The following is a 27,808-nucleotide window of genomic DNA, read 5'->3' on the forward strand; positions in this document are numbered from 1 at the left end:
AAATTTAAAATGAAAACACATGCTGGCACAGATGCAGAGCAAACAGAACTCTTACACTGATAGGGAGAATTCAAGATGTTACAGCCACTTTGGAAAACGATTTGACAGTTTAAGTTAAATATACACTTACCCATTCATAAAAGAGAAACGAAAACTTAGGATCACATAAAAACTCCTCATGACTATTTAATGAATCTTTAGTCATAATTACCCCCCAAGTTTAAAACAACCCAAAGATCTATCAAGTATACTTCTGGATAAACAGTTGTCCAGGTATACAACAGAATATTACCCAGAAATAAAAAGGAATTAACTACTGATACATGCAGAACATAAATAAATCCCCAATATATCTTTCTTTCTTCTTTCCTTTCTTTCTCCCTCCCTTCCTTTCTTTCCAGTACTGGGAATTGAACCCAGAGGTATTCTCACTAACTTCCCCCAGGCTGACCTCAAACTTGCAATTCTCTTGCTACACCCTTTCAAGTAGCTGGGATTACAAGCGGACACCACCATGCCCAGCCAAATATATTTTTTTAAGTAAAAGAAGCCTGACTTCAAAGGCTTATTTTTTTTTTTTTTTTTTTTTTTTTTAGGTGATAGTGCTGGGGATTGAACCCAAGGCTTTGGGCATGCAAGATAAGCACTCTACTGACTGAGCTATATTCTCAGCCCTCCAAAGGCTATTTTTTATTCCATTTATGTAACATTATGGAAAGGGTACAACTCTATAGATACACACACAAAAAAAAAAAAAACTATGATTCCCATACATGGTCAACTGTTTTTTCACAAATATACTATGGCTATTCCATGAAGAAAGGAAAGTGTTGAACTAATTATGTGAGAACAATAAGTGTAGAGGAAAAACAAACCTTAGCCTGTACCTAAGACCACACTCTCCAATTGCAATTGACCACAAACTTACATATAAAAACTAACACCATAAAACTTCTACACGAAAATCTTGCAGTACTAAAAATTTATGGAGCACATAAAAATAACCAAAATAAAAAACTACATATAAGCTTGACTTTGTCAAAATTTTAAAATTTGTGATTATCAAAAGAAACATTAAAATGAAAAGATGAATGAGAGATAGGGAAAAAATACCTAGGAAACACATACAGATCCTCCTAAACTTATGATGGGGTTATGTCCCAATAAATTGAAAATGCATTTATTACAAATGAACTATGAAGTATCATAGCTTAGCAACACAGTACACTATTATTTACCCAGTAATCATGACTGGGAATAACACCTTGCTGCCACTGTCCAAATAAGAGTGTACCATACTGCATCTCACTAGCCCAGGAGCAGATCAAAACTCTACTGAATGCAAAAAAACACACAAAACTCTACTGAATGCATATCACTTTCACATCATCATAAATTCAAAAATTCATAAGTAAAACCATAACTTGAGGACCATCCACATACAACAAAGGGTATGTACACAGGATATATAAAGAACTCTTTCAATTCAATAATAAGATATAAACATCTCAACCTTTTAAATGGACACTCACCTGAAGAAATGTTTGATAAATTAAGATATAAAAATCGCAAGAAAGTGTATGAAAAGTTAATCACTAAGAAAATGTAAATTAAAAACATAATGAAATGTTTTTGGTTTTTTTTTTTTTTGTACCACAGATTGAACCTAGAAGTGCTTAACCACTGAGCCACATTCCCCAAGGTTTTTGGTTGCCATTTTAAAATTACTACAATGCCTAAACTAAAAGACAAAACTAAATGCTGCCTGCAGTAGATGAAAAACAATGGAAACTCTCATATGTTGCCAATGGGAATATGAAGCAACATAAGCATTTTGAAAAAAATTTTTTGGCAATTTCTGATAAAAACACTTCTACCTCATAACCTGACAATTGTATTCTTAGTTAACCAAGAAAAATGAAAACATATGTTGATAAAAGACTTGTATAAGCCAGGCATGGTGGCACACACCTGTAATCCCAATAATTCAAAGGATCACAAGTTCAAAGCCAGCCTCAACAATTTAGCAAGACCCTGTCTCAAAATAAAAAGAATTAGGGATGTGGCTCAGTGGTTAAGCACCCCTGAGGTCAATTCCTAGTACCAAAAAAAAAAAAAAAAAAAACTTGCATAACAATGTAGCAAGTTTATTTACAAAGCCAAAAACTGAAAAGAACTCAAATATGTATCAATTCACATTCAATCAAATTGTGTGGTAGTGGGGCTCAGAATAGCTCAGTGTTTGAGCACTTGCCTAGCATGTATAAGGCTCTGGGTTCAATACTCAGCATTAAAAAAAAAATGCAGTGTACCTATAAAACCAAATACTACCCAGTTATAAAGAAAACTGAAACTACTGATATAACATGAATAACATTATACTCAAAACCTTAATATTGAGTGAAATATGCCAATGACCAAAGACTAAATATTGAATTATTTCATTTATATGCAGTTCAAAAACTACTGAAACTAACCCATGATGACAGGCATCAGAGCAATGGTTGCCTATGAAGAATGAAAACTGACTTGGAGACAACACAAAAGAATTTTTTGGAGTAATGAAAAAGTTTCAAGTCTTAAGTAGGGTAATGATTACATGAGTCTTTAATCAAAACATCAAGTTATATACTTGAGATCCATGAACCTTATATGAATACACACCAGTGAAACTCCACAACACGTACTTGTATGATATGTCAAAATACATTCTACTGTCTTCTATAACTAAAAAGAACACATAGAAAAAAAAAGAAAGAAAAATCCATGTACTTCACTGTATTTCAATGTTATCTCCAAAAAAATAAATTGTTTGGGTCTTTTACAGACAACACATCATATAATGGTCTGCACACAGTGAATAAATTACTACTTTTATAAAGCATATTTATTGATTCATTCAAACTCAAATAGAAAGGTCTAAGTTTATATGGAGTCCTTAAGTTTGAGAAAACAGAGTAGTCTGATTTCAAGCACTATGAAACCAGTTATTGGCAAATAAAAACTAAATACATACATAAATAAATATACATCTGTGTATATATGTGTGTGTGTATGTGTAGATGGATTTTTTTTAAAATAAGACTTGCCAGTGTAACCCTGAATGAACAAAATTAAGACATTAAATACCAAATGAATCATGGGAAGAATCACAACCTTCTGGCTCCTAAGTAACCTATCATGGAAACAGAAGTGGCCTATTAATAAATATAATACCAAAAATATAAATATATACACAATTATCATTTTATTCATGATGAGTGGGAATGATAGTTAACAATATAAGTAATGTTAACAATAACTTATATGGGAAAAACATGGTTAACAATCTATAACGTCTATTCTCTGCCAAATCCAACACAGAAGATACATTTCAAAGTCAATTTTCTTGCAACAGTGCCTATAATTGTAACCCTAGCTCTTGTATAATGTTATTAGATATAACAAATAACATTACCAAATGAATAAAATGATAGTTCTCGTGGAAACCCCCATAAATGGAGTAAACTGGATAAAAGGATAATTACACTAACACTGACAATATTTAACAAATCTCTTAACCTTTTATTTTTTAAATAAAAGATATACAATTTTAGCATTTAATTGAACAGTGCATTCTGAGATATTTTAAACAAAAATTTATCTTTCCAAATTTAAGTAAAGCCAATCGTAAGACACACACAAAACACCTATCTGTGGGTTTGTACATGTTTACATGATCATATGATATGTGTGTGTGTGTGTGTGTGTGTGTGCCTAAATAAGTTCTGTGGGGTTCTCATAAAGTTTCAAACTGATTTGGAGTTGGTATGAAAAACATGTGAAGTGACCAAACTGAGCAATCCAATTTTTAAAGCTTTTTATACAGTAGCATACCTGTGCCCTCTTCTGTACCTCGAGGAGAAGTTCAGAATACTGCAGTTCCAGTTCCTTCTTTTGTTTGTGCCAGCAGCTCTCTTGGGCTTTGATCTGTTCTGCCACTTTGTTAAAGGTGTCTTCCTGAGTCTGTTGAAGTTCTCTCATTGTGTCAGATTTATTTTTACAGATATACTCTAGATGGCTTATCTATAAGAAGAAATGAAACAGAGTGAGACATACTAACAAATCACTTCCACCACAAAAACACCCCATATTTTCTACTATATTTTATTTGTTAATATCATTTGAAATTTTTAAGTTAAAATGTAAGTATACTAATAGGAATTATCATATTTTTGCAGAAAATTATAACATTTTTAGACTTAGACAATAAATTTTTATTCTTTTCTTTATGATAAAGTTATTCATTCTGTAAATCAATTTTAATGAGATGATTAAGAAGCTATTCTTACTTCAGGAACCAGAATTCCAGCTATTCAGATATCTCAATGGGAAAGGAAGAATTCAAAAGAGAATTACAAATCTGCAAACATTTTACACATTATAAAGCTAAATATTCCAACCATTTAACAAACACTGAAAAGAAAAATATTATCTTCTAAAGTTTATGACAATTAATGATGTTCTGTGAAAATTTTAACTATTACCATCTCAGAGGGTTAAAACACACTCATTTTAATTATCAGTAATTTTAAATCAATTATATATATATACATTCTCAATCACAAACAGCATCTGAGCTTCTTACAATTTAGTCTCTCATTTCTCAGTACTTCTCAATAGGATCAAGGTAAAATGTTAAACAATAAGAAATCTCACCCTAAAATTGGGCTGTTTTATTAGTTCAGAGATTTTTTTAAAACTTACAAAACAGTTTTTCCCTTCCTGTCTCTTAAGAACAAATGTCATTTTAACTAAGACTGAGAAACGACCACATAAACACAGTTCTAACCAGTTCAACAGACTCAGGATAAGAAACAATACCTTTGACATTGACATATGTTGATCTTCTAAACCACTTAAAATTTCTGTAACCAAAAGCAGGATTTTTCTTTATTGGAAAAATTCCTAGGCTTGTGAAATGGTAAAGTGACCATAAAAGTTTGCTGTTTTGTTCTACAAAATATACATCTTACCTTCTAAAGCATGGATTGGGTTTTCTCATATACAGGTTGTTATGTTTCAAAAAATAAGTCATAAGCACAGAATTTAAAATTTTCTAAGTGCTTTTAAAATAACACCTCATATTTTCTAAGCAAAGAATTTTAAGATTATGTTTTTGAATAACTGTATCCTGTTTCTATTTTATGCTAACATAAAGAGTTGGTTTATTAATGTAAATGACTAAGTTCTTTGAATTGCTTCATCAGTAAGATTAATTTATTTTCTTTTAATTAGGTCCCTGTGGCTAATACTGGCTAGTAGTATTAGCATGTCCTGCTCAGAAAGTGGAGCTTAGAGACTTCATACAGACTTCAGTCACATTTACATGCCCACAGCAATGGCATCAAACTGAGTTGTAGACAAGCCATAATTAATGGTATTGAATTATTAACATCCAAATTCTTTTTGAAATAAGATGAATGTCAGCCCCTCTTAATGATACTGTGATGTGGACAAATGTCACTGAATTTAATAGAGGTATCTGGTGCCTGAGGACAGTTACCTTCTCATTAGCCCTGTTGAGGTCTGCAATGAGGGCATCAACATTCTCCTGCAAGATTGCACAAAGCTCAGACCAAGAGAATTTATCCAACATGCCTTCTGGTTGTTTTATGAGCACACAGCCTGCTACCAAGTGCTGATACAAGGTATGAAGGAAGGTTAGCTTCTCCTGCAAGAAAAAAAGACAAATTAATTTGTTTGTAAACATTATAAGAAGACAGGAAATACAAATAGTAAAGAATTTATTTTTAAAACTTTGAAATTAAAATACTCAAGTTTCAGATACTATCCTTTAATGACTTTTTCACATTCAAAACCAAGCATTGATAGACTACTTGGAATTGCTTATACTTGGTATTCAAAACCAAATTTTGTGTAGAAGCCAGAAGACCAGGGTTCAAACCCCAGCTTTGCTGTTCATGAGAATGTGGTCTGAGTAGGCACCTTGTTCAGGTCTAAGCTCCCTTGATGTAACATGAGGTGTCCAGACTCATAATTTTTAAACCTTTCTAATTGGAAGTCAGTATGACAATTCTATAGTTTCATGCTTATATTTTCTAAAACATGTAAGTCAAACAATACAGAAAAGAGTGTTATTCAACTCTGATGAAGAAAAAGTTATACCAATATCTGTACTTTACATGTACACAATTACTTAGCTTTCTTCTTACTCCAGAGAGTCCAGTTTCCTTACCACTTATAGGAAATCTATCCCAAGCCCCTTAGGCTAAGTAGACAGTGATATAAAAGATATGGAAGAAGGACTCATTTGTTTTTCCCACTTATAAGTTTATACAGTATGTGCCACACTGGGCATTTGTAGGTGTTTAAACATTACAGGCAAAAAAAAAAAAAATGTGGATATAGCAGCCTAAGAAATATTCTCAAAAATGTCCAGTCAGAAATATGCTTTTTTAAAGATCCTTTAAAAGTATATTATTATTACAGTAACTAAACTATATATTATGGAATGACCTAAAAATATTTACTGTGCTCTGAAATATGGATAAAGTTGATCCTATCTTGAACACACAAGAATTCACTACTATAGAGTCAAATGGCCCTTTTTATAAGGTATTTCATCTATAGAGTCCCAAAGCATAGAACTCAAACACAAGGTAATTATGAAGTTGCAAAATGAATATTCTATATAGATAAGTTTCCTCAAGATGCTTTTATAGATCAGTAAGAAAACTTCTTTAAAAAGAAATTTAAAAGTAAAAAATTGAGAAGTCTGTCTTCTAGATTAAAAAAAACTACAGCATATAAAAACGTGTTGGAATTAGAAATTGTAGAAATAGCTTTCCTGAATATTTCAAAATGTGTATCATCAAATCATTCTATATGCCACCTTGCTTTTTCCAAATACAATAATTTTAAAACCAAAGATTTTAAAATGTGGTTACAACCACAAATTTGAGTCAAGAAATCAGAAAAAAAGTTTTGTAAATGTGCTACGCATTATCTTTTTTTTTTTTTTTTTTTTTTTTTTTGCAGTGCTAGAAACTGAACCCAAGACCTCACACATGCCAGGCAAGCGCTCTGCCACTGAACTGTGTCCCCAGCTTGGCCCTGTCCTTTTAAAAAATCAGTGAAAGATGATTTTTGCACTAGGTTGAAGTGAATAAATATATTAAAAACTATAAATACCCAAATGTAATATTCAGGCACTAAAATCTTTCTTCTCCACATTTTTGCCAAAGGATCACATTCATCCTCAAGAAAAATTCATTGTCACCATTATGTCCTTTTTGCTTGGGCTACGATAAACCGAGCATGATAATCATCCATTTGGCGTGCAAAGAAAATCACAAGATCAAAAATCAATTCACACGTGTTGAACCCAGCCACAATGCTGTAGACATGCTGACTTTACAATATAGTCAGGCTTCTAGTTTCCTTTACTGTAATCATTATCTGATGTGTAGAACAATTCCAACCCCTTCATGTGGACACAATTTAAATCCCAGACTGTAAGAAGAGTGGAAAGAATGTTTCCTTTTGCTCTCTTGGCATTCTTGTTCCTATTTGTTAGAGTAATGAACTCAATATGCAGGACAACTTTAGATAAACCAGCTCCACTAGCTACACTACATCTATATCCCATGGTTTAAAGAAAATATAAGATAATAATTCCATTCACACAGGCTCATTCAGAAATATGAAATTTTTTTCATCATATTTTAAGAAGTCATTAATAAATAATGGGTAGACAACTCTCCATTGCAAAGAAGTTTAAATTCTATGAAACTTTTATTTCCTAAGTTTTTGTTAATACTCTATAATTATAAAGAGTAAGTTAGAGACAGTCTACTAACATAGATATTATTTCTGTTTTCCAAATAAGAAAACTGAGATGTAAAGAGACTAGGCTGTGTGGCTTGTCCACAGTTACATTGTTAGTAAACAGAAATATCAGAATTCAAGTTTAGGTCAAGTCTACCTGATTACAAAAATCATACTCTTTCTATCATACCGAGCTGCAGAACTTCTGAAATAAAAAATAATTTTGTCATTGGCAAACAGGTAAACCTTAAAAGGACAGTAAGGAACTTAGCAGCTTGAGATATGATGACCTAAAGAGTCAAGGAAAATTGATGGTCCAAGTGACAGAGGGCTGAACTATACTACTTTTCTCACAAAACAGGATAACACCCGTGTAATGGAATAACTGAGTTTGCAGCTGTCATGAAAATTTCAAAATACTTAATCTCAGAATAATTCTTTTCTTTTTTTTTTTTTTTAGGACTTTTTTTTTTCTTGTGGTACTGGGGATTGAACCCAGGGGTACTTTACCACTAAGCTACATCTTACACCTTTGTATTTATTTATTTTTATTTTGGGACAGGATCTCCCAAAATTTCTTAAAGCCTCATTAAGTTGCTGAGGCTGGCCTCAAACTTGTGATCCTCCTGCCTCAGCCTCATTGGGATTATGGGCATGCACCACCACGCCCCGCTCAGAACAATTTTTTTTAACTCTCTGGACATAATAACCTATTCATTTATTTATTTATCTATTTATTTATTTATTTATTTGGTGCTGAGGATCGAACCCAGTGCCTCACACATGTTAAGTAAGTGCTCTACCATTGAGCCACAGCCCCAGCCCTCAGAACAATTTTAATTAAAATTAGTAGTTACTTGGTGCATGTTGATGCATAAAAAAATACAAAACTGAGATTAGTGAAAAGCCTTTTCCAGCCATCTTCCAGTTTCAGGTAATACCTCAGTGTCCTTATGGAATGCCTGGGAGAGTTTCTGCAGTTCACTTTCACACTGAGCTGCTCGCGCCTTTTCTTTTTCCCAACAGTGCAACACATTTTGTAGCTCCATTTTCAAAGTGCTTATTAAAGCCTCTCGGTCTGCACATTTTGTGCGTAAATGACTTAATTCTTTATGAGCATCAGTGAGTTTATCCTGAAGTTCCTGTCAGAAACATAAATAGACTGTAGACCATACAAGAGAGAGTGGAGACAGCAGGCATACAAATACAAAATATGTGATGAAAACTTTCAAAGCTAATACAAAAGAATCAAGCACTTACTTGTAATGCTAAATACTATTATGTATATACTACATATATTTTCTATGTATAATATTTTAGCTCAACAGTTAGAAAATCGGTTATGTTTGAGCATTTACATAAAATGTTAATAAGATGGCTTATTCCAAAAGCTCTTTGAAGGAAGATTTACTTAAAACTCATAAAAAAATAACTTGGTAATTCAAAAAATTTTAATAACATTTTAAGTAATATTTTGAAAAATAAATCTTTTAACATTTAATATAAGAACATTTACTTTCCTCTGATATTCTATACTAATACAAATCTCAAATATGTGGCATAAAACCTTGCTGAACTATTAGTTCCTTAACCTTAACAAATTCTATTGAAGTGTGTCCATGACAAACTCAACATGAACCAATACAATAAAATTCCAACAAGACTCAGCAACTCAAATTTTGCAAAGATATAGTACATAAAACAAGCACAGAAAATAAACTTTTTCTGGACCTTAGCCAGATGTGGCCTCAGCCCATTACCAGACACGATGTACTAAAAACAATGGTTCTGCCCTAAAATAAGGAAAAGTGACTCCAAATATAGATGTGTTTATGAAGAATATATATACCAAAGGCAGGAAATTAAATCTCAAATTATTTTTTGAATCTGTAGTATTATATCAGAGAAATTATTTTCCTTTTAATCAAAATAATTTCCAACCAAGTTTTCTTTAAAAGCAAAAAACGTTGTTGTTACTATGATCAACAAAAACTTAAAAATGTATCCAAATATACTTAAAACAAAGAAGATGTATTTTCAGATATCTCTTCTTTAAAGCAGTCCCTAAATAATTACATTTGCTTCTTAATACAAGAGGGAAAAGTTATTCTAAATCCTAATACCTTTATATTTTTAGTGTGAGATTCAATCTTCTGTTTGGTAAAATCAAGTTCATTAGATGTCTTTTCCTTAGCATCATTCATGCTGTTTATCTGATGAAAGAAAAGTAACTTTTTAACATTTTTCAAGGATGGGTAATTCAAAAGCTAACCTTTAAGTGATTTTTATGCAATTACTAAGCACAAAGTTTTTGATACTAATAAAGAGTCTTAACAATACCTCTTTTGGTTAAATGACATGTAGTTTCCGTCACAAGCTGAGATGGCTAAAAAGGAAAGTATTCAACCTTAAAATGTCAGTGATGTTATTATTGTATTTTCACTAGATGTCTGGATAAAGGATTTCATTCTTACTGTAAACAAATATAACTTTATTCTTAAAATCCTACTGGACCAAAATGCCAGAAGCAGTGGTATCTATAAAGAAAGAAAAAAGAACAGAGCAGAAGACTGTTTTTCTATACATCATGAGGGTATTCACTGGTCTCTCACTCCATATGACAACTTCAGGGTCGGTCACATGCAGTCCTACTGGGAAGGCTTGTGGCAGGTCATCAGTTGGTCCTGCACCGCTTGTGATTTATTTTCTTTGACAGTTCATTCTTCTTTCTGTCAGACTGCTCTTTTTGCTTTCTTTGCAGCCACCCCTTTGGTCTCCCCACTGCTGTCTCTGGCACTGGTTCACAACAAAGCACATTACTAAGCCAAAGCCTGCTGAGTCGACTTTTCAACTGTGCTGAGGATCATGTGACATTCATCCTCCCAAATAACAATTCGCTGTGGGTAATATGTTCCTAGTTACCCTGCAGCTTCCAGACCCAGGCCTCAGAAGAGTTTCATAAACTACTAACAATACAGGTTGTCTTGTCTCACTGGAAAAGACTTAGCAATATTTGCTCTTCATAGAAATTTAATTATTTCAATGGTCACTTTCTGATTTTCCTTTTGAACAATTATAAAAGTATTAAGTTGACTCATTTTTCCTCCTTTGTTTACCTTAGCTAACTAAAATAAAATCAGCTACTACTAATATGTTAAATATAATGGCTTTATGGCCTTTATATTATCTGAAAGAAAGAGAAAAAAACACTACTTGTATGCTATATTACTTGTCTTTGGCTGAACAATCTGTTGTTTTGCTAACTAATTGTATTTAATGTAATTACTTCATATGCTAATTTGACAAGATGTAACTAGACAAACTCTTCAATTTTTAAAGCATGAATTCATAAAACATTTTAATACCCAAGAAAATTATCAACTCACACATTAAACAATACAAATGAGATGATAAATAGAAGCATGAGCTTTTTCAATCAGCAAACTAAAAGCTTCTAGGATACATCAAACAGATATTTGTTTTTAGCAACTTCTAACAACACTTTACTCCCTTTAGAGAATGAAAACTGCTTTCTTTTTTATTACATTTTCCATAATTTGTAGAATTCTTCAACTAAAATACTGACAAAACCTAAATTCCCACTACCTAGTTCACATATCATAAAATACATTACATTTAAATAAAACATATATTCACTTAAATAGCTAGCACAACTATTTTAGTAAATTGAAACAGATTATGAAGTCCAAGAAGTGGCAGAGTATTTATAACTCTGAAAATAATAGTTAGCCTGATAAGTTACAAAAACATAAGTGAGACACTACACTTTAGGCCACACTTAAAGAAAGAGCACTGACAGACAATTTATTATTTTTTGTATCTGTGAAGCTGTCAATTCAACATTCCCAATCTTTTTGACCTTTGTAATAAGCAAGGGATACGTACTGGTATGGGCTGAAGGCTATATGTGTGGAGCCAAACAGTGCAAGTGTTACCTCATTAGATGCATCTTCCAGCTTGTTCTGGTAATCTGTCAAGGTACGCCTCAAAGTCTCAAGGACAACAGGGAAGCTGGGAGGTTTATCTTTGTCCTTGTGGATGCCTAGAGAAAAATATACCCTTAAAGTCACACAGGCACAAAAGCTAAGCAAACAGCAACAGAGCTATTACAATTAGAGGTGAAAGATGTTATAAAACATTGAGTAGAATTTTATTCTCTAATATACTGCAATATAGCCAAGTAGTAACAGTCTTTCTAAACAAGTGCTCAAACTGAAGTTAATAATATACCAAGTTCAAATTTATGGCTATTTTCTACCTTTTCAACCCATATAATATTAGTTCTTTTTTTCTCTATATCTCCTAATAGCAGTGTTCATATGTACCTGTTATCCAACAATTAAATGAATCTAGAGTACCATTGTTTTGGAAAACTGAATAAATGTACCTTGTGTTTCTGATCAGTCAAGCCTTTTATAACATACTATTTTGCTTAAATAACAATTTTTGAACCCAAGAGTATATACTCTTCTATTATGCTTGGAAATATACTTCAATCCTTAAAATTCTCAAGTTACAAGTTGAAATAAACAATAAAAATGTCATTATCTACATGGCCCACATCATGTTTCAATTAAAACCATTGTAAAAATATGAGTATTTCCATATTACACCCTCAAAGTACTTTAATTTAGCTGGTCTCTAAGTTAAATTAGTTGAGCTAATTAAGTTCATGTGGTCAAATACAATTCTAATTATTAACTCAAATTAATCAAAAGCTGAGTTTCAAAAACCACTTTAAATTGATTTTTTATTTTATTACTATTTAAATGTCAAAAAAGTATCGAAATTTAGTTTGAAGCCATTGATATTAAAAATATTTTCATTTCCTGTTATAATTTTCCTCATATTTTATAATCTAAATATTTCAATATATAACTTTAAAAAGAAGAATTCATAATATGTTTTAGGATTCATTCATTCAACTAATTTACTGAATTCTTACTGTTTACTAATCTTGGGCATTAGGCATACAGAGGTGAGCAAAGTCAGTGTAGTTTCTGTCTATGTACAATTTACAATTTAATAAGAGGGAGAGATAGTAAATCACTTCATAAGATCATTCATCTTTTTTTAGCATTAAAAGACTGAAACTGGTAAAAGATAGGAGAAGGCAGTAATGAAGGAAAGAAAACAGGAAAGGGGAAAAAATGCTCAGTTAACAGCAGACTACTTGATTCATCTCAGAGTGTTGGTAATATTTAGTGTTTTAATCTCAGGGAAAGGACCAATAAATTTATGACATTTATCGAAGTATATTTAAATACTATCTTATGTATGGATACATATTAGATATTCTTAAATAGAAGAATAATATTTAACTTAAAAACTAAAAGTAATATGAAAACAACATTTATTCCAGCTATGAAAAAAATATGCAGTTTGAGCCATGATAATGGCCATGACTATGAATTGGAAAGACAACTCACTAAAAATTTCATTAGAGGTCTTACCAAATAAAATTTTTTAAATTATTCTCTTGCACAAGATATGTAATATAAAATTCTTTCCTTTTGCCACTACACAAAGCGGCCCATGAATAAATTATTCAAGGACATTCAGGAAATCTGTTAGTTTTTACAATAAAGAAGAAAACTTCCTCCCAGAAATTCAAAAGAATGCAATCACCTTCAGTGTTCAGGAGTAAAGGGACAAAGTGCCCTGTCCTTACTGACCTATGCACATTTTTTATATTCTACATAAAATATTCTTGCCTAAAAATATCTATAAATAACGTTTAGTTGAGGTAAAAAGTATGCTTTATGTCCCACCAATATCTATAATAAAAAAAAAAAGTACTTACTGGTCCCTTCGCATGGCAAAATGCTTACAAATAAAATAAATGTCCATAAATAAAAGAACCTTATTGACTGATTTGGTTTAACCTAATAAAATTGTAATCTCTACACTATGGTCCAAAACACATTGGACTATTAAAACTATTCTATCGGAGGGAGGTTTAAAAACTCATACACAAAGAGCACTAAAAAAAGATTTAAACAGTGGCCATAACTGGCTTTTCCAAAGGTCAAATACCAAGTAAAGGATAAATATGTCAGGAGCACTTAATATTTCAATAATAGCAACTTCAAATATTTTGTTTTTCTCTTTCCCCCTCCCTACGCACTGTCTCTGAACACAGGTGCCTGCTTATACTTTCACAAAATCACTCCCTACTTCAACTTCAATTTCTCTTCCTCATTTGTAAGTAGGTTTCAACTCTGGCTAAACTTTGGCAAATCTTTCCTTGAATTAGTAGCCGAAAAGAAGGGACAGGGAAGAAAAGGTTCCAAACCCTCTATTTAAATGTTTCCTTTTAGACAATCTCAAAAAGTAAACATTTTTACATGACTCATATAAACAACTGGTTTTTCTTTTTAATTTTTTATTGGTACATAAGAATTATACATAATAGTGGGATGCTTTGTACATATTCATACATTCACATGATATAACTCAAGCTGCTAAGATTACCTCACTAAACTATAGTTTCACAGTAAAAGCAGTAAGTAGGAATGAATGAGATAAACCTATCTCATCTACCTTTTCATTCTCTTATCTGTCTCCTGCAAGACTCCCAAAGGGGAGAATTAAGAAATAACAGAATTTAAGACAAAGACCGAGCTTCTTTTAAAAGATAACTGAAGAGAACATGAAGGAGGGGGTTCCTGTTCTTTGATGCCGATTTTTGATTGTGTAGTAGAAAATAGAAAACATCATTCAAATGGATTTTATTTTCACCCAATAAAAAATAAACATTCACTACATAATGCATTGATTAAAAAATTCCTTCTTATTCTAAAAGCACTAAAACGTAAACATACTTTTGCTGGCAGTTATACTTTTTAAGCTCAGACGACATTCTGCATATTAACTCATCTTAATCACTGTGGTCTTAAACATCTTCATTATCTTGCAAATACTGGTGCTCATTCTGCAGTATTTAAGGAAAATGGCTCATAACTTTGCTAACATATGGAAAGTATTTATTATGTAAGTTCTACTCATCTATTCTCTATGTCCCTTGGAGACTCCAGAAAACATTTCCTTTATCAAGCCTTGAGAAACATGCTGGTGAAGGGAGCCAAACCCTTCCCGGACACTGTGTGGCTTGATAAACTCTGTATGGTTTTAAGACAAGAATAAATTGGTCATGGTGGTGCATGCCTATAATCCCAGGGACTCAAGAGACTGAGGCAAGAGGATCACAAGTTCAAGGCCAGCTTCAGCAACTTAGCAAAGCCCTAAGCAAATTAGCAAGACCCTGTCTCAAAAAATAAAAAGGACTGGGCACTGTGGCACATGCCTGTAATCCCAGCAGCTCAGGAGGCTGAGGCAGGAGGACTCAAAGCCAGCCTCAGCAAAAGTGAGGTGCTAAGCAACTCAGAGAGACCCTGTCTCTAAATAAAATACAAAATAGGGCTGGGGATGTGGCTCAGTGATTGAGTGCCCCCAAGTTCAATCCCTGGTACTAAAATAAATAAATAAATAAATAAATATTGCTACAGGTGTGGCTCAGTGAGTGATTAAGCACCGTCTTCATTCCCTAATCATACAAAAAAAGGCAAGAATAACAGTAGGAAATGATGAAATCAAATGAGTTCCCTGAATTCAATAGGAGTGATTGAATCTTGGGGGATAGAGCTCAAGTGGTAACTATTAATCTTCAGATACAAGTATCCATAATGGATATTGGAGTCAAAGCAATAAACAAAAAGACTTGACCCATGGAGATCACTAGTATCAGCTATTTAACTGATGATCATAATGTCATCTGATCATAGTTAGATGATCATCATATTCCTTGAACTAATGTTTACTTAAGTCTTATTTTATTTGTATAAGTAGAAACTCTCTAGATCTAATTACCAAAAGTTGAACAAAAACAGAGTACTGGCCCTAGACCACTTCTCAGATTTGAACTAGTTCACAGGCCCAGATCCCCTTGAATAAAGAAGACAGGTCCCTTTAGGAACCCTGACATACTGTTAAAAAATGTAAATCATCCTCCTAGTCTTCCTCAAGGAAACAAGCAACCATTTGCTAGGGTGACAGTATGCAAGGGGGAACTAACCATACTTCCCAGGGGCACCTCATCTCACCAATACAAGAATGTGTCTAAGACACTAATTCAGGAGGATCTAAGATACTATTGTGGTTCAAAAGTCAGGGAGGTCAACTTATCTCAATTTTGGGTAAGGTCTCTTTCCAGGAAGTCGAGTAGGTCCCTGATTCCACCTCATAGTTATTTCCCCAGTTTGAAAGGCATCATTAAAAAACACAAAAGCAGAAACTTGCACAATGCCCATATTGGACACTGGTATAAGGAATATTATAGAGGAAAACTAAGTTTAAAAAATCAAGTGGAGCCAGGCACGGTGGCACATGTCTGTAATCCCAGAAGCTTGGCAAGCTGAGGCAGAAGGACAGCAAATTCAAAGCCAGCCTCAGCAATTTAGTGAGAGCCTTTCTCAAAATTAAAAAAAAAAAAATTAAAATTTGTAGGACTTCAAGATGGTGGAATAGTGGTCACTTTCCTGGCTGCTCCATGGCATGAAAACAAGAAATCGGACAGGCAGCTTTTCAGCAAGGTGAGTGAACAAAGAAAAATAAAGGGGGACTTTGCTAGAATTTAAACTGGACACTCAAAGCAAATAAGGAACTCGGGAAGTTGGATATAATAATAGAAGGAAGAAATCACCAGCCCCACAGTCTCTAGAGCATTCACAGGCACCAACCACAGCATTCCCTCCACAAGCAAAGTGGAGGGACAAAGGAATTAAAGGAACCCACATTTTTGGGAAGCCTGAGGAGTATCTGGGTACAAAGACTTTACCCACCAAAGACACTGCCCAACTAAACTGAAAGGCGTACTACACAATATCCTTGCACAGAAATTGGCTCCTCCACCACATGAATGGAACCCAGGGGAAATCCCTGGGGTACAGTCTTCCAGCCTGGACCAGTAACTGCTGGACCCTAGACCAATTTGAATTCAGGGAAGAGCCTGGAGCCCACCTAAGCCTAAACCCCACCTCCAAGAATTCCACCTATGGGATTAACTCTTTCACTCCAACAAGCTGGAGGGTAGAGCATCACACTCCAGATAACCCCACCAACTCCACTGAGAAGATAAGCTAAAAATCTTTTCAACTCCAGCAGAAACAGTATTTTAACTTTTCACTGAGATATTCTCTCTCTCTCTCTCTCTCTCTCTCTCTCTCTCTCTCTCTCTCTCTCCCTCTCTCTCCCTCTCTTCCCCCCCCCAAATATTTTTAATTCAGTCAAAAGATAAAATATAGACATATGTGAGATACAGTAAAATCCATGGGCTTTGGAATCAGACAGCTGGAGGTCAAGCCCTAACACAGCTACTTATCAGCTATATCATCTTCAACAAGTTATTTAAGTGGACTACTACGGCTTGATGTCTGTTTTCTCCAAAATTCATGTTGAAATTTAACTGCCTTATGACAGTATTATGGTTCCTCTGAGAAATGATTAGGCCATGAGGTCTTCATCTTCATAGGCTGTTACAAAAGGAAGAGTTTAGCTTCCTTTCTTGCCTGTGTGCCTTCCATTAGGTGATGATGCAGCAAGAAGGCTCTCACCAGATGCTACCATCTTTGATATTGAAATTCCCAGGCTCCAGACTGTGAGGCAACAAATTTCTGTTACTTATAAATTACCCAGTCTCAAGTAGTCTGTTATAGTAACACAAAACACATTAAAATATGGTCTAATTCTCCTTTTTCTCTTTTGTAAAATGGTAATAACAATAAATTCTACTTCATAGGGTTGTTTTAAAGAATACAATAACAAGCCAATGCATATAAAATGCTTAACATAGCACTGGTGCAAAATAAGCATGCCAGCAATGTCAAATTATCATTATTATAACACTGATTAGTTAATAAACATTTAACTAATGGCTTAAAATAAACAGAAAAGATAATTAACCAAAATACACAATCTGAAGTGGAAAGAGCTAATCTATCTGTGTAGTTCAAGTATTCCACACTCCTATTCTGCATGAATGTATGTTTAGCTTCAATTATTTAGTATTACCTAATGAATACTCCCACTTTACTTTTTACTTTCTTTACTCATCCATTTAATGGTTGCAGCTAATGAAAAAAACTACAGAATATACTAAGTCCACTTTATTCTCCTGACTTATGTTAGGGGAGACAGTCATCCTCACTTGGGATGTGCCTTTTTATGTGACAAAAATTCCATTACTCTAACACTCTCAGCCCATTTAAGCCTAAACCCCACCTTCAAGAATTCCACCTTTGGGATTAATTCTTGCACTCCAGCAGGCTGGAGGGTGGAGGATCACACTCCAGACAACCCCACCAACACCACTGAGAAGATGAGCTGAGAATCTTTTAAACTCCAACAGAACAATACTTCAGCTTTTCACTGAGATATCTCTCTCTCCTTTTTTTTTTAGTTTTCTTTTTCTTTTCTCCATTTAAATGGTGATCTTAATGGTTTATAAACATTTACCCACACACATATTTGTTTTGGGTTTTTTCCTCATTTTTAATATTTTTGAAGCCAGTGATTGAAATCAAGCAAAACCCTCAAAATTGAAGGAATCAAAAACCTAGATTAAAAATTCAATTGAAAGCATTAACAACAGACTAGATCACTTAGTCACTCAGTCATTGAAGACAAAATATATAATCTTGAAAACAAAGTTGAACATGGATAAAACATGTTAAGAAACTATGAACAGAATTTCCAATAAATATGGGATAACATGAAAAGGCCAAATTTAAGATTTATTGAGATAAAGAAAGGCACAGAGATGCAAATCAATAGAATGCACAATCTTTTCAATGAAATGATACCAGGAAATTTCCCAAACCTGAAGAATGATACAGAAAATCAAGTACAAGAGACTTCAGAACCCAAATATACAAAATTACAACAGACCTAGACTAAGGCATATTAATATGAAAATGCCCAACATACAGAATAGACAGAATTTTAAAGGCTGTGAGAGAAAAAGGACACCTTAATTATAGAGGGAAACCAATTCAAATCTCAGCTGATTTCTCAACCCAGACCCTCAAAGCTAGGAGGTCATAGAATAACATATACCAAGCTCTGCAAGAAAATGGATGCCAGCAAATAATACTATACCCAGAAAAATGAGGACTCGGATTTGGTGGTGAAATAAAAACCTTCCATGATAAACAAAAGGTAAAAGAATCCCCAACTAGAAAGCCTGTACTATAGAACATTCTCAGCAAAATATTTCATGAAGATATAAAAAATAAAAGTGAAAACCAGCAAACAGAGTAACTACACTAGAAGAATAGTCAATCTAAGGAAAAAATAATTCAAATTAAAAACGAGAAATAAATCAAAATGACAGGGAATAAAAAATCATATCAACAATAACATTGAATGTAAATGGCCTAAACTCATCAACCAAACAACATAGACTAGCAGACTAGATTAAGTAACAAGACCAAACAGTATACTCCCCAAGAGACTTACCTCATAGGCAAGGATGACCATAGACAAAGGTAAAACAATGTGAAAAAACATATCATTCACATGGATCTCATAAACAAGCAGTGGTTTCTATCCTCATATCAGATAAAGTAGACTTTGAACCAAAGTTAGTCATAAGAGATAAAGAAGGACATTTCATACTGCTTAAGGGAATTATAAATCAACAAGACATAACAATCATAAGTATTTATGCCACACACAATGGAGTATCTACATATATCAAACAAACCTTTTCAATTTCAAAAATCAAAAAGACCACAGCACAATAATACTGGGTGATTTTAATACACCTCTCTCACCACTCAATAGATCCTCCAAACAAAAACTAAAGAACAAAGCTATAGAACAATACAATTAATAATTTAGACTTAACAGATACATATAGAATATTTCATCCATCAAGGCCTGAATAAACTTTCTTCTCATTAGTACATGGATCCTTCTCTAAAATAAACCATATCTTACGCCACAAAGCAACTCTATGCAAACACAAAAAAAAAATAGAGATAATGCCTTGCATTCTACCAGATCATAATGAAATGTAATTTAAAACCAATGATAAAATAAAAAATAGAAGCTACTCTAACACCAGGAAACTAAATAAGATGCTATTGAAATACAAATGGATAGCAGAAGAAATCAAGGATAAGATTAAAAAAAATACTTAGAGGTAAAGGAGAATAACAATACAACATATCAAAATCTCTGGGACACTATGAAGGCAGTACTAACAGGAAAGTTCATCACATTGAGCTTATTTCATTAAAAGAACAGGAAATCAACAAATAAATAAATCTGTCTTAGCCAGATTTTGCAACTCTGATTAAAGGACCTGACCATAACAACTATAGAGGATAAAAAGTTTATTTGAGGGCTTATAGTTTCCGAGTTCTCAGTCCATACAGCTAGCTCCATTCCCCAGGGCTCCAGGTGAAGCTGAACATCATGGTGAAAGAGTGTGGCAGAGGGAAGTAGCTCACATGATCATCAGGAAGAAGAGAAAGAGTCTCCACTTGCCAGATACAAATATATATATATACCCCAAAGCCATGCCCACGATATCCTTCTCCGGCCATACCCAACATGCCTTCAGTTACCACTCAATTAACCCCATCAGGTAATTAACTCACTGATTGGGTTACGGCTTTCATAACCCAATTGTTTCTCCTCTAAACTTTCTTGCATTGTCTCACGTGAGCTTCTGGGGGACACCTCACATCCAAACCATAATACTAACATTACACCTAAAAGCCCTAAAAAAGAAGAACAAATCATCACCAAAAGCAAAAGACAAGAAATAATCAAAATCAATTAAACTGAAACATAGAAAACAATCCAAAAAATCAACAAAAAGTTGGTTCTTTGAAAAATAAATGAAATTAATAAACCCTTAGCCAAGCTAATAAAGAGAAAGAGAGGGCCAGGAATATAGCTCAATTGGTAGAGTGCTTGTCATGCATGCACAAGGCCCTGGGTTTGATCCCCAACACCACAAAAAAAAAAAAAAAAAAAAAAAAAGAGAGAGAGAGAGAGAGAGAAAACTCAAATTATTACAATTCATGATGAAAAAGGAAGTATCACCATAAACACTACAGAAACTATTTTGAAAATTTATTCTCTACTAAAATAGAAAATCTTAAAGACAGGGAAAATTTCTAGAGACTTATGACAGACCCAAATTGAATCAGGAGGACATACACAATTTAAACAGATCAATTTCAAGTAATGAAATTGAAGACACCATCAAAAGCCTAACAACAAAGGAAAGCTCAGGACCAGATGAATTCTCAGCCAAGTTCTACAATACCTTCAAAGAAGAACTAAACACCAATCCTGTTCCAATTATTCCATGAAACAGAAAAGGACAGAACCATTCCAAACTCAGTCTATGAAGATAGTATCACCTCAATACCAAAACCAGACAAAGACACATGAAAGAAAGAAATTTTAGACCAATATCCCTGATGAACACAGATGCAAAAGTTCTCAATAAAATTCTGGCAAATTTCATACAAAAACATATTTAAAAGACAGTGTACCATGATCAAGTGGAATTCATTCCAGGGATGCAAGGTTGGTCCAGCGTGTGGAAAATCAACAAAGGTAATATATCACATCAACAGACTTAAAGACAAGATTCACATGATTATCTCAATAGATGCATAAAAGGCATTTGACAAACCTTAAATCATACTACAGAGCTACAGTAACAAAAACGGCATAGTATTTGCACCAGAGCAGGCATGAAGACCAATGGAACAAAATAGAAGGCACAAAGATAAACCCACATAAATACAATTATCTATACTAGACAAAGGGGCCATAAACATACATTGGAGAAAAGATAGCCTCTTCAATAAATGGTGCTGGGAAAAATGGAAATCCATATGTAGTAAGATGAAATAGAACCCCTATCTCTCACTCTGCACAAAACTCATCTCAAAGTGGATCAATGACATAGGCATTAGACCAGGACCCTGTACCTGCTAGAAGAAAAAGTAGGCCCAACTCTCCACTATGTCAGCTTAGGAACCAACTTCCTAAATAAGTCTCCTAAAGCACAAGAAGTAAAATCAAGAATTAATAAATGGGATGGCATCAAACTAAAAAGCTTTTTCACAGCAAAGAAAATGATCAAGAACGTGAATAGAGAGCCTACAGAATGGAAGAACATCTTTACCACCCGAATCTTAGAGCAGTAATCTCCAGGATATAAAAAGAACTCAAAAAACTTAACACCCCCCGCAAAAAAAAACCCAATCACAGTATATGAGCAAAGGAACTGAACAGATAGTGCACAAAAGAAGAAATACAATTGGTCAACAAAGACATGAAAAATGTTCAACATCTCTAGCAATTAGAGAAATACAAATTACAACTACACTGAGATTTCATCTCACTCCAATCAGAATGACAATTATCAAGAATACAAGTAACAAAAATGTTGACAAGGATGTGGAAAAAAAAGGTTCACTCATACATTACTGGTGGGACTGCAAATTGGTGCAACCACTCTGGAAAGTAGTACGGAGATTCCTCAGAAAACTAATAATGGAACCACCATTTGACCCAGTTATCCCACTCCTCAGCATATACTCAAAGGACTTAAAATTAGCATACTATAGTGACACAGCCACATCAATGTTTATAGCAGCACAATTCACAATAGCCAAGCTATGGAACTAACCTAGATGTTCTTCAACAGATGTATGGATAATAAAATGTGATATTATATATATAAACACACACACACACACACACACACACACAATGGAATATTACTCAGCCATAAAGAAAAATGAAATTATGGCATATGCCTGTAAATGGATGGATCTGGAGACACTTATGCTAAGTGAAATAAGTCAATCCCAAAAAATCAAAGGCTGAATGTTCTCTCTGATATGCAGATGGTGACTCACAACAGGCAGGAGGACAGAGAAGTGGAGATTCACCAGATTGAACAGTGGGAGTTGGGGGAAGGAAGGACAATGGGAATGGGAAAGACAATAGAATGAATTGGACATAATGTTCACATATGAAATGAATACATGACCAGTGTAACTCCATATGATGTACAACCACAAAAATGGGAAGTTATACTCCATATGTATAATATGTCAAAATACATTCTGTTGTCATGTATAACTAAAAAAAATATTGAAAAAAAATATTTAAAATAAATAAATAAAAGATTAGTATAAATAAATAACTATTTTTAAAAAGGAGACCTGGGGGTTTCAGTCAGTGGTTAAGCATCCATGGGTTCAATCCCTTGTACCAAATTAAAAAGGCAAGTGAGAGTTACTGTAGCTTTCACCTACCCAAATTATGCACATTCCTAGAGAAATTGTAATATTTGGTGCCTGCTGTAGACTTAGAAAACCAAAGGATGGTAATCTCTACCACATAAACATTCAACTGCCCTATTAATACACTTCAGAACATAGATAGATCTTAGGAACTGATAGTGAAATACTTTAAGCATAATCATATGTGACTCCAATTGCAGCAGCAGGCAAAGATGCAGTGTAATTGTTGGAGCAAATTAACCCATTTCTTAGCAACTGAAATGAAGCTATTTATTCTGTTCTTTTACAAAGACCACCAAAAATTTCTTTCAGCTGGTTAAGAACAATATATAGGCCTTCTTTGCTGCCCTATCTCAGATACATATCTCAACCCTAGTCCCTATCATCATCTACTCTGTAAAAATCTTGATCAACTCTCCATTCCAGGAGGTATCACATGTTGAACTCAGTTCTTCTACTAAGTTATTGATATTTCTTTGATTGAACCTTGTGAGTATTCAATTTCCCACCAGTAAACTTTTAGGATTTCGCAGTAAAGCAAACCATTCTACAAAGATAAATGTTCTCTTCTTAAAAACTGGCTTTGGACTTGCTACTGGCCCTCAACAGACACTGAATTCATGGTCACCGATATACCACATGACCTAAGGTGGTCCATCACAAAATGGTTAGTTGCTAATCCACCAAACCCATAAATTCAGCATACAAAACATCACTCTATCATCAAGTCAAAGCTGTACATACAAGACAGGGTTCAACCACACTTTTCAGGTACAATTAAGCTGCATAAGCAAGTAGCCATGGACCCTTCTCTTGATTACTCTCTCTTAATTCATACCTGGATTCTTATAAGTAAACCATCTGACTACTGGGGAAAAAACAGATTTTGTTTACAGCTGATTTTATATAAAATTCTGACACCACTCCAAAACAGACAACTACAGCAGCACATATGAAGGGTGGCTCTGAAAGAATGATACAGAGAAAACTTTCCAGGGGGCAGAACTTAAAGTAGTGGAGTTGGCTGACATTTTGCCTGGAATAAGATAGCTAACGGCACAAATTAACACCAGTTTATGGGTAGTGTCTAACAGTTCAGCTGAATAGTCAGAGACTAAGAAAGAACATGAATAGAAAATTAATAACAAAGTTGCTCAGTAAGAATATGTGAGCAGACCTCTCCAAATGGGTAATATGTCCAGATAAACTTCAGTAAAGGACAATCTTAATAATACAGAGGACAAGATGAAGCATTTTAGAAACATTAGCTATCATTTGTCCAATCCTGATTAAACAGTCATGGGAGTCAGGGCAGCAATAAGGGAGATAATAAACTGGGATCAGCAACACACTCTTTCATTCACTAAGACTGACTAGATCATGACCCCTGCTGAGTGACAAATTCACCAACAGCAAAGTCAAACAGTACCCATTATCTGGCACCATTCTTTGGTGGGAATGAATGGTAGCAGGTTGATCATACTGAGTCACTTATATCATGAAACCAGCAATACTATCTTTATTTTTCTTTTTTTCCCACAACACAGGGAACTGAATCCAGGGACACTCTTTTTTGGAGAGTGTTAATCTGAATCTCTGGCTCTCTTGTGGCTACATTTGTTCTGGGAGCTGCCTGTGCTAACGTGCAGATCAAGATGCCCCAGTTGCTAGGTGACATTGGTCGGAGAAGGCTATGCCAAAGTGCAGAGCTGTTATCAGTCAATGCCTTGAGTTCAGCACCTTCTCCCAAGGATAGAGGACTCTATTTTTTTTTAATTTTTATTGTTGGTTGTTCAAAACATTACATAGTTCTTGACATATCATGTTTCACACTTGGATTCAAGTGGGTTATGAACTCCCATTTTACCCCGTATACAGACTGCAGAATCGCATCGGTTACACATCCACTGATTTACATATTGCCATACTAGTGTCTGTTGTATTCTGCTGCCTTTCCTATCCTCTACTATCCCCCCTTCCCTCCCCTCTCCTCCCCTCTTCTCTCTCTACCCCATCTACTGTAATTCATTTCTCCCCCTTGTTTTTTTTTTTCCTTTCATACAAGAAGGATAGAGGACTCTAAACAAAACAAGATAACCCTAATGTCTCACCAGTCCTGCATCCTTCAGATTGCCTGCTTTGCTGAAACTTTTCCACAAATAACTTTTCAATGAAACTTATGTAATAAACTTGCTAAGCCAGCTCAGACTCAGTCAAGCTTCACCAAGGCTTGGGTTTCCCACCAGGCCCCAGCATTTTCTCCCTATCTGTGTCTATTTGTCTTTTATTTATCACCCATTTTTGCCCTGCATCCGGTATCTCTTAATTAATGACCACGGCTCTGAGAGAGATAAGAGGACCATGGCACTCTATAACTGAGTCCCTGAATTATATACCTTGCCCTTCAGCCTGCTTTTACTTTTAAATAAAGAAAAAAAAAAGATAAGGTCTTTCTAAGTTGCTGAGGCTATCCTCAAATTTGTAATCTTCTTGCCTCAGCCACTTGAGTCACTGGAATTACAAATGCAATGATTTATTCTAATATTGAACCTTAGATATAAATTTTCCTTCCCTGATCACAATTTTCTGATGAAATCACTATCTATGAATTTTTTTAAATACCTTATTCACAATCATGTATTCCAAATAGCAATACTTCTAATAAGGGAACTTATTCTACAGAATGGGTACATTTTCATAGAATTCACTGGTCTAACTATGTTTCCCATAACTCTAAAGAAGCTGGCATAAATAATAGCATAAATAATACTGGAATAGCCTTTTGAAGATTCCTGGTACAAGCTGCATGGTAATATTTTGTGGTATAAAGATAATATCTTCCAGGATATAGTATGTGCTTTGAGTTAGTAATCGGTATGTGGTGCTGTTTCTGCCATAACAAGGGTTCAAAGGTCCTGGAATCAAACATTGGAAATAAACTCATCTCCCTATTACCCCTAATGGTCCACTAGTGAAATGTCTGTTTCCCCTACCAGAAACTATGGGCTCTGTTGGCTTCCACCATGGTTCCATGAAGATGAAAAATGAATGAAATCCCCTATCGGTGAGATTTTCTGGGTAGATTTACAACTTGCATTTGGGAACTATGGAAAGTAATGCACAAAACTGAATTATGAAAACATGAGTAAAAAAATGAATATTTTCATATACATGAAAATGCTTCAAAAATATCTTCATGCAGAGTGTGCTAATAAATGTCACTTTTCATACTGCAAAAGAAATTTTTAAATAAATTGCCAAAAAAAATATGAAGGATGAGAGTGCTACCTAGTCATGGTGAAGCATCTCATAACAGAAATCAAAGAGCAAAGATTTTTCTGCATCTGAGATATTGGTTCTCATCATCAAGGGGAAATCTGTAGAATGAGTAATTCTAGAATGCAGGACATTCCATAGGGAGTCTATTAGTACACTCATATGTGATAAAATGTAATGGCAATCTCACATTTATATATCCAACAGAACTGGGGTAATACTTGCACATCCATGGTTGTATTGGCACTATTTTTTTTTTTTTTTTGGTACCCAGAATTGAACTCAGGGGCACTCAACTACTAAGCCACATCCCCATCCCTATTTTATATTTTATTTAGAGACAGGGTCTCACTGAGTTTTTTAGCTTCTCACTTTTGCTGAGGCTGGCTTTGAACTTACAATCCTCTTGCCTCAGCTTCCCAAACCATTGGGTTACAGGCAATGTACCACCATGCCTGACCCATATCAGCACTATTCAAAACAGCCAAGAGTTGGAACCAACCCAAAGGTCATCACTAGGTGAATGGATAAACAAAATATAGCAAATACAAACAATAGAATATTATTCATAATTAAAATATAAGAAATTCCTGTCACATACTACAATATGGTTGAACCTTGAAGACATTATTCTAAGTAAAATAAGCCTATCACAAAAAGACAGATACTGTATGATCCCACTTACATGACACACTAAAGCTGTCAACTCTATAAAAACAAAGCAGGAAGCGGGAGTCCAGAGTTGGGAGGAGGATGTGATGACTAATGTTATGTCAACTTGACTGGGCTATGGGGTACCCAAATATTTGGTTAAACGTTGTTTCTGGGTGTGTCTCTGCAGGCATTTCTGAATGAAATTAACACCTGAACTGGCAGACAGTAGACTGCCTTCCACAATGTGACTGAGCCTCATCTAACCTGCTGAATATCTGAATAGAATAAAGTCTGCATAAGCAAAAATTTTTCTGTCTGCCTATCTTCAAACTGAAACATTAGTCTTCTCCTGCTTTCAGACTCAGACCAGAGCTTACACTGGCAGTTCTCCTAGTTCTTAGACCTTCCGCCTCAAACTGGAACTATACAATCTGCCCTCCTAGGTCTCCACCTTGCGAAGTGGAGATCTTGGACTTTTCAGCCTCCATAATCACATAAGACAATACATTAGACAGAGAGCAAGCTATTTCATGTGAATCAGAGCATAATTTTGCTATTGCCCCTATTTGGAAATGAAATATGGTTTTAAATATATATGGATGCCAAGTCAACAAAAAGTGGACTACGAAGGTACTGCATGAACCTCACTAAAGTGGAACTGTTTCACAGAATTCTCCTCTCTATAT

General features: G+C 34.3%; 1 protein-coding gene across 2 annotated transcripts in view; it reads right to left on the reverse strand.

Moving 5' to 3' along the window:
- Ccdc171 (coiled-coil domain containing 171) overlaps positions 1 to 27,808 on the reverse strand; it is a 382,832-nt gene that overhangs the window by 226,432 nt on the left and 128,592 nt on the right. The window contains exons 11-15 of one of the 2 annotated variants that reach the window (XM_076843419.2): positions 11,787 to 11,893; positions 9,954 to 10,019; positions 8,772 to 8,972; positions 5,546 to 5,713; positions 3,877 to 4,065 (exon numbers count right to left, since the gene is read on the reverse strand). In XM_076843419.2, coding sequence (XP_076699534.1) covers positions 3,877 to 4,065; positions 5,546 to 5,713; positions 8,772 to 8,972; positions 9,954 to 10,019; positions 11,787 to 11,893 — 731 coding nt within the window. Of the gene's footprint in view, positions 1 to 3,876; positions 4,066 to 5,545; positions 5,714 to 8,771; positions 8,973 to 9,953; positions 10,044 to 11,786; positions 11,894 to 27,808 lie in introns of both variants that reach the window. The other variant, XM_076843418.2, reaches the window with a different exon arrangement.

This window comes from Callospermophilus lateralis, chromosome 2, assembly GCF_048772815.1.
Source record: "Callospermophilus lateralis isolate mCalLat2 chromosome 2, mCalLat2.hap1, whole genome shotgun sequence".
In the NCBI taxonomy this organism is placed as follows: Eukaryota; Metazoa; Chordata; class Mammalia; order Rodentia; family Sciuridae; genus Callospermophilus; species Callospermophilus lateralis.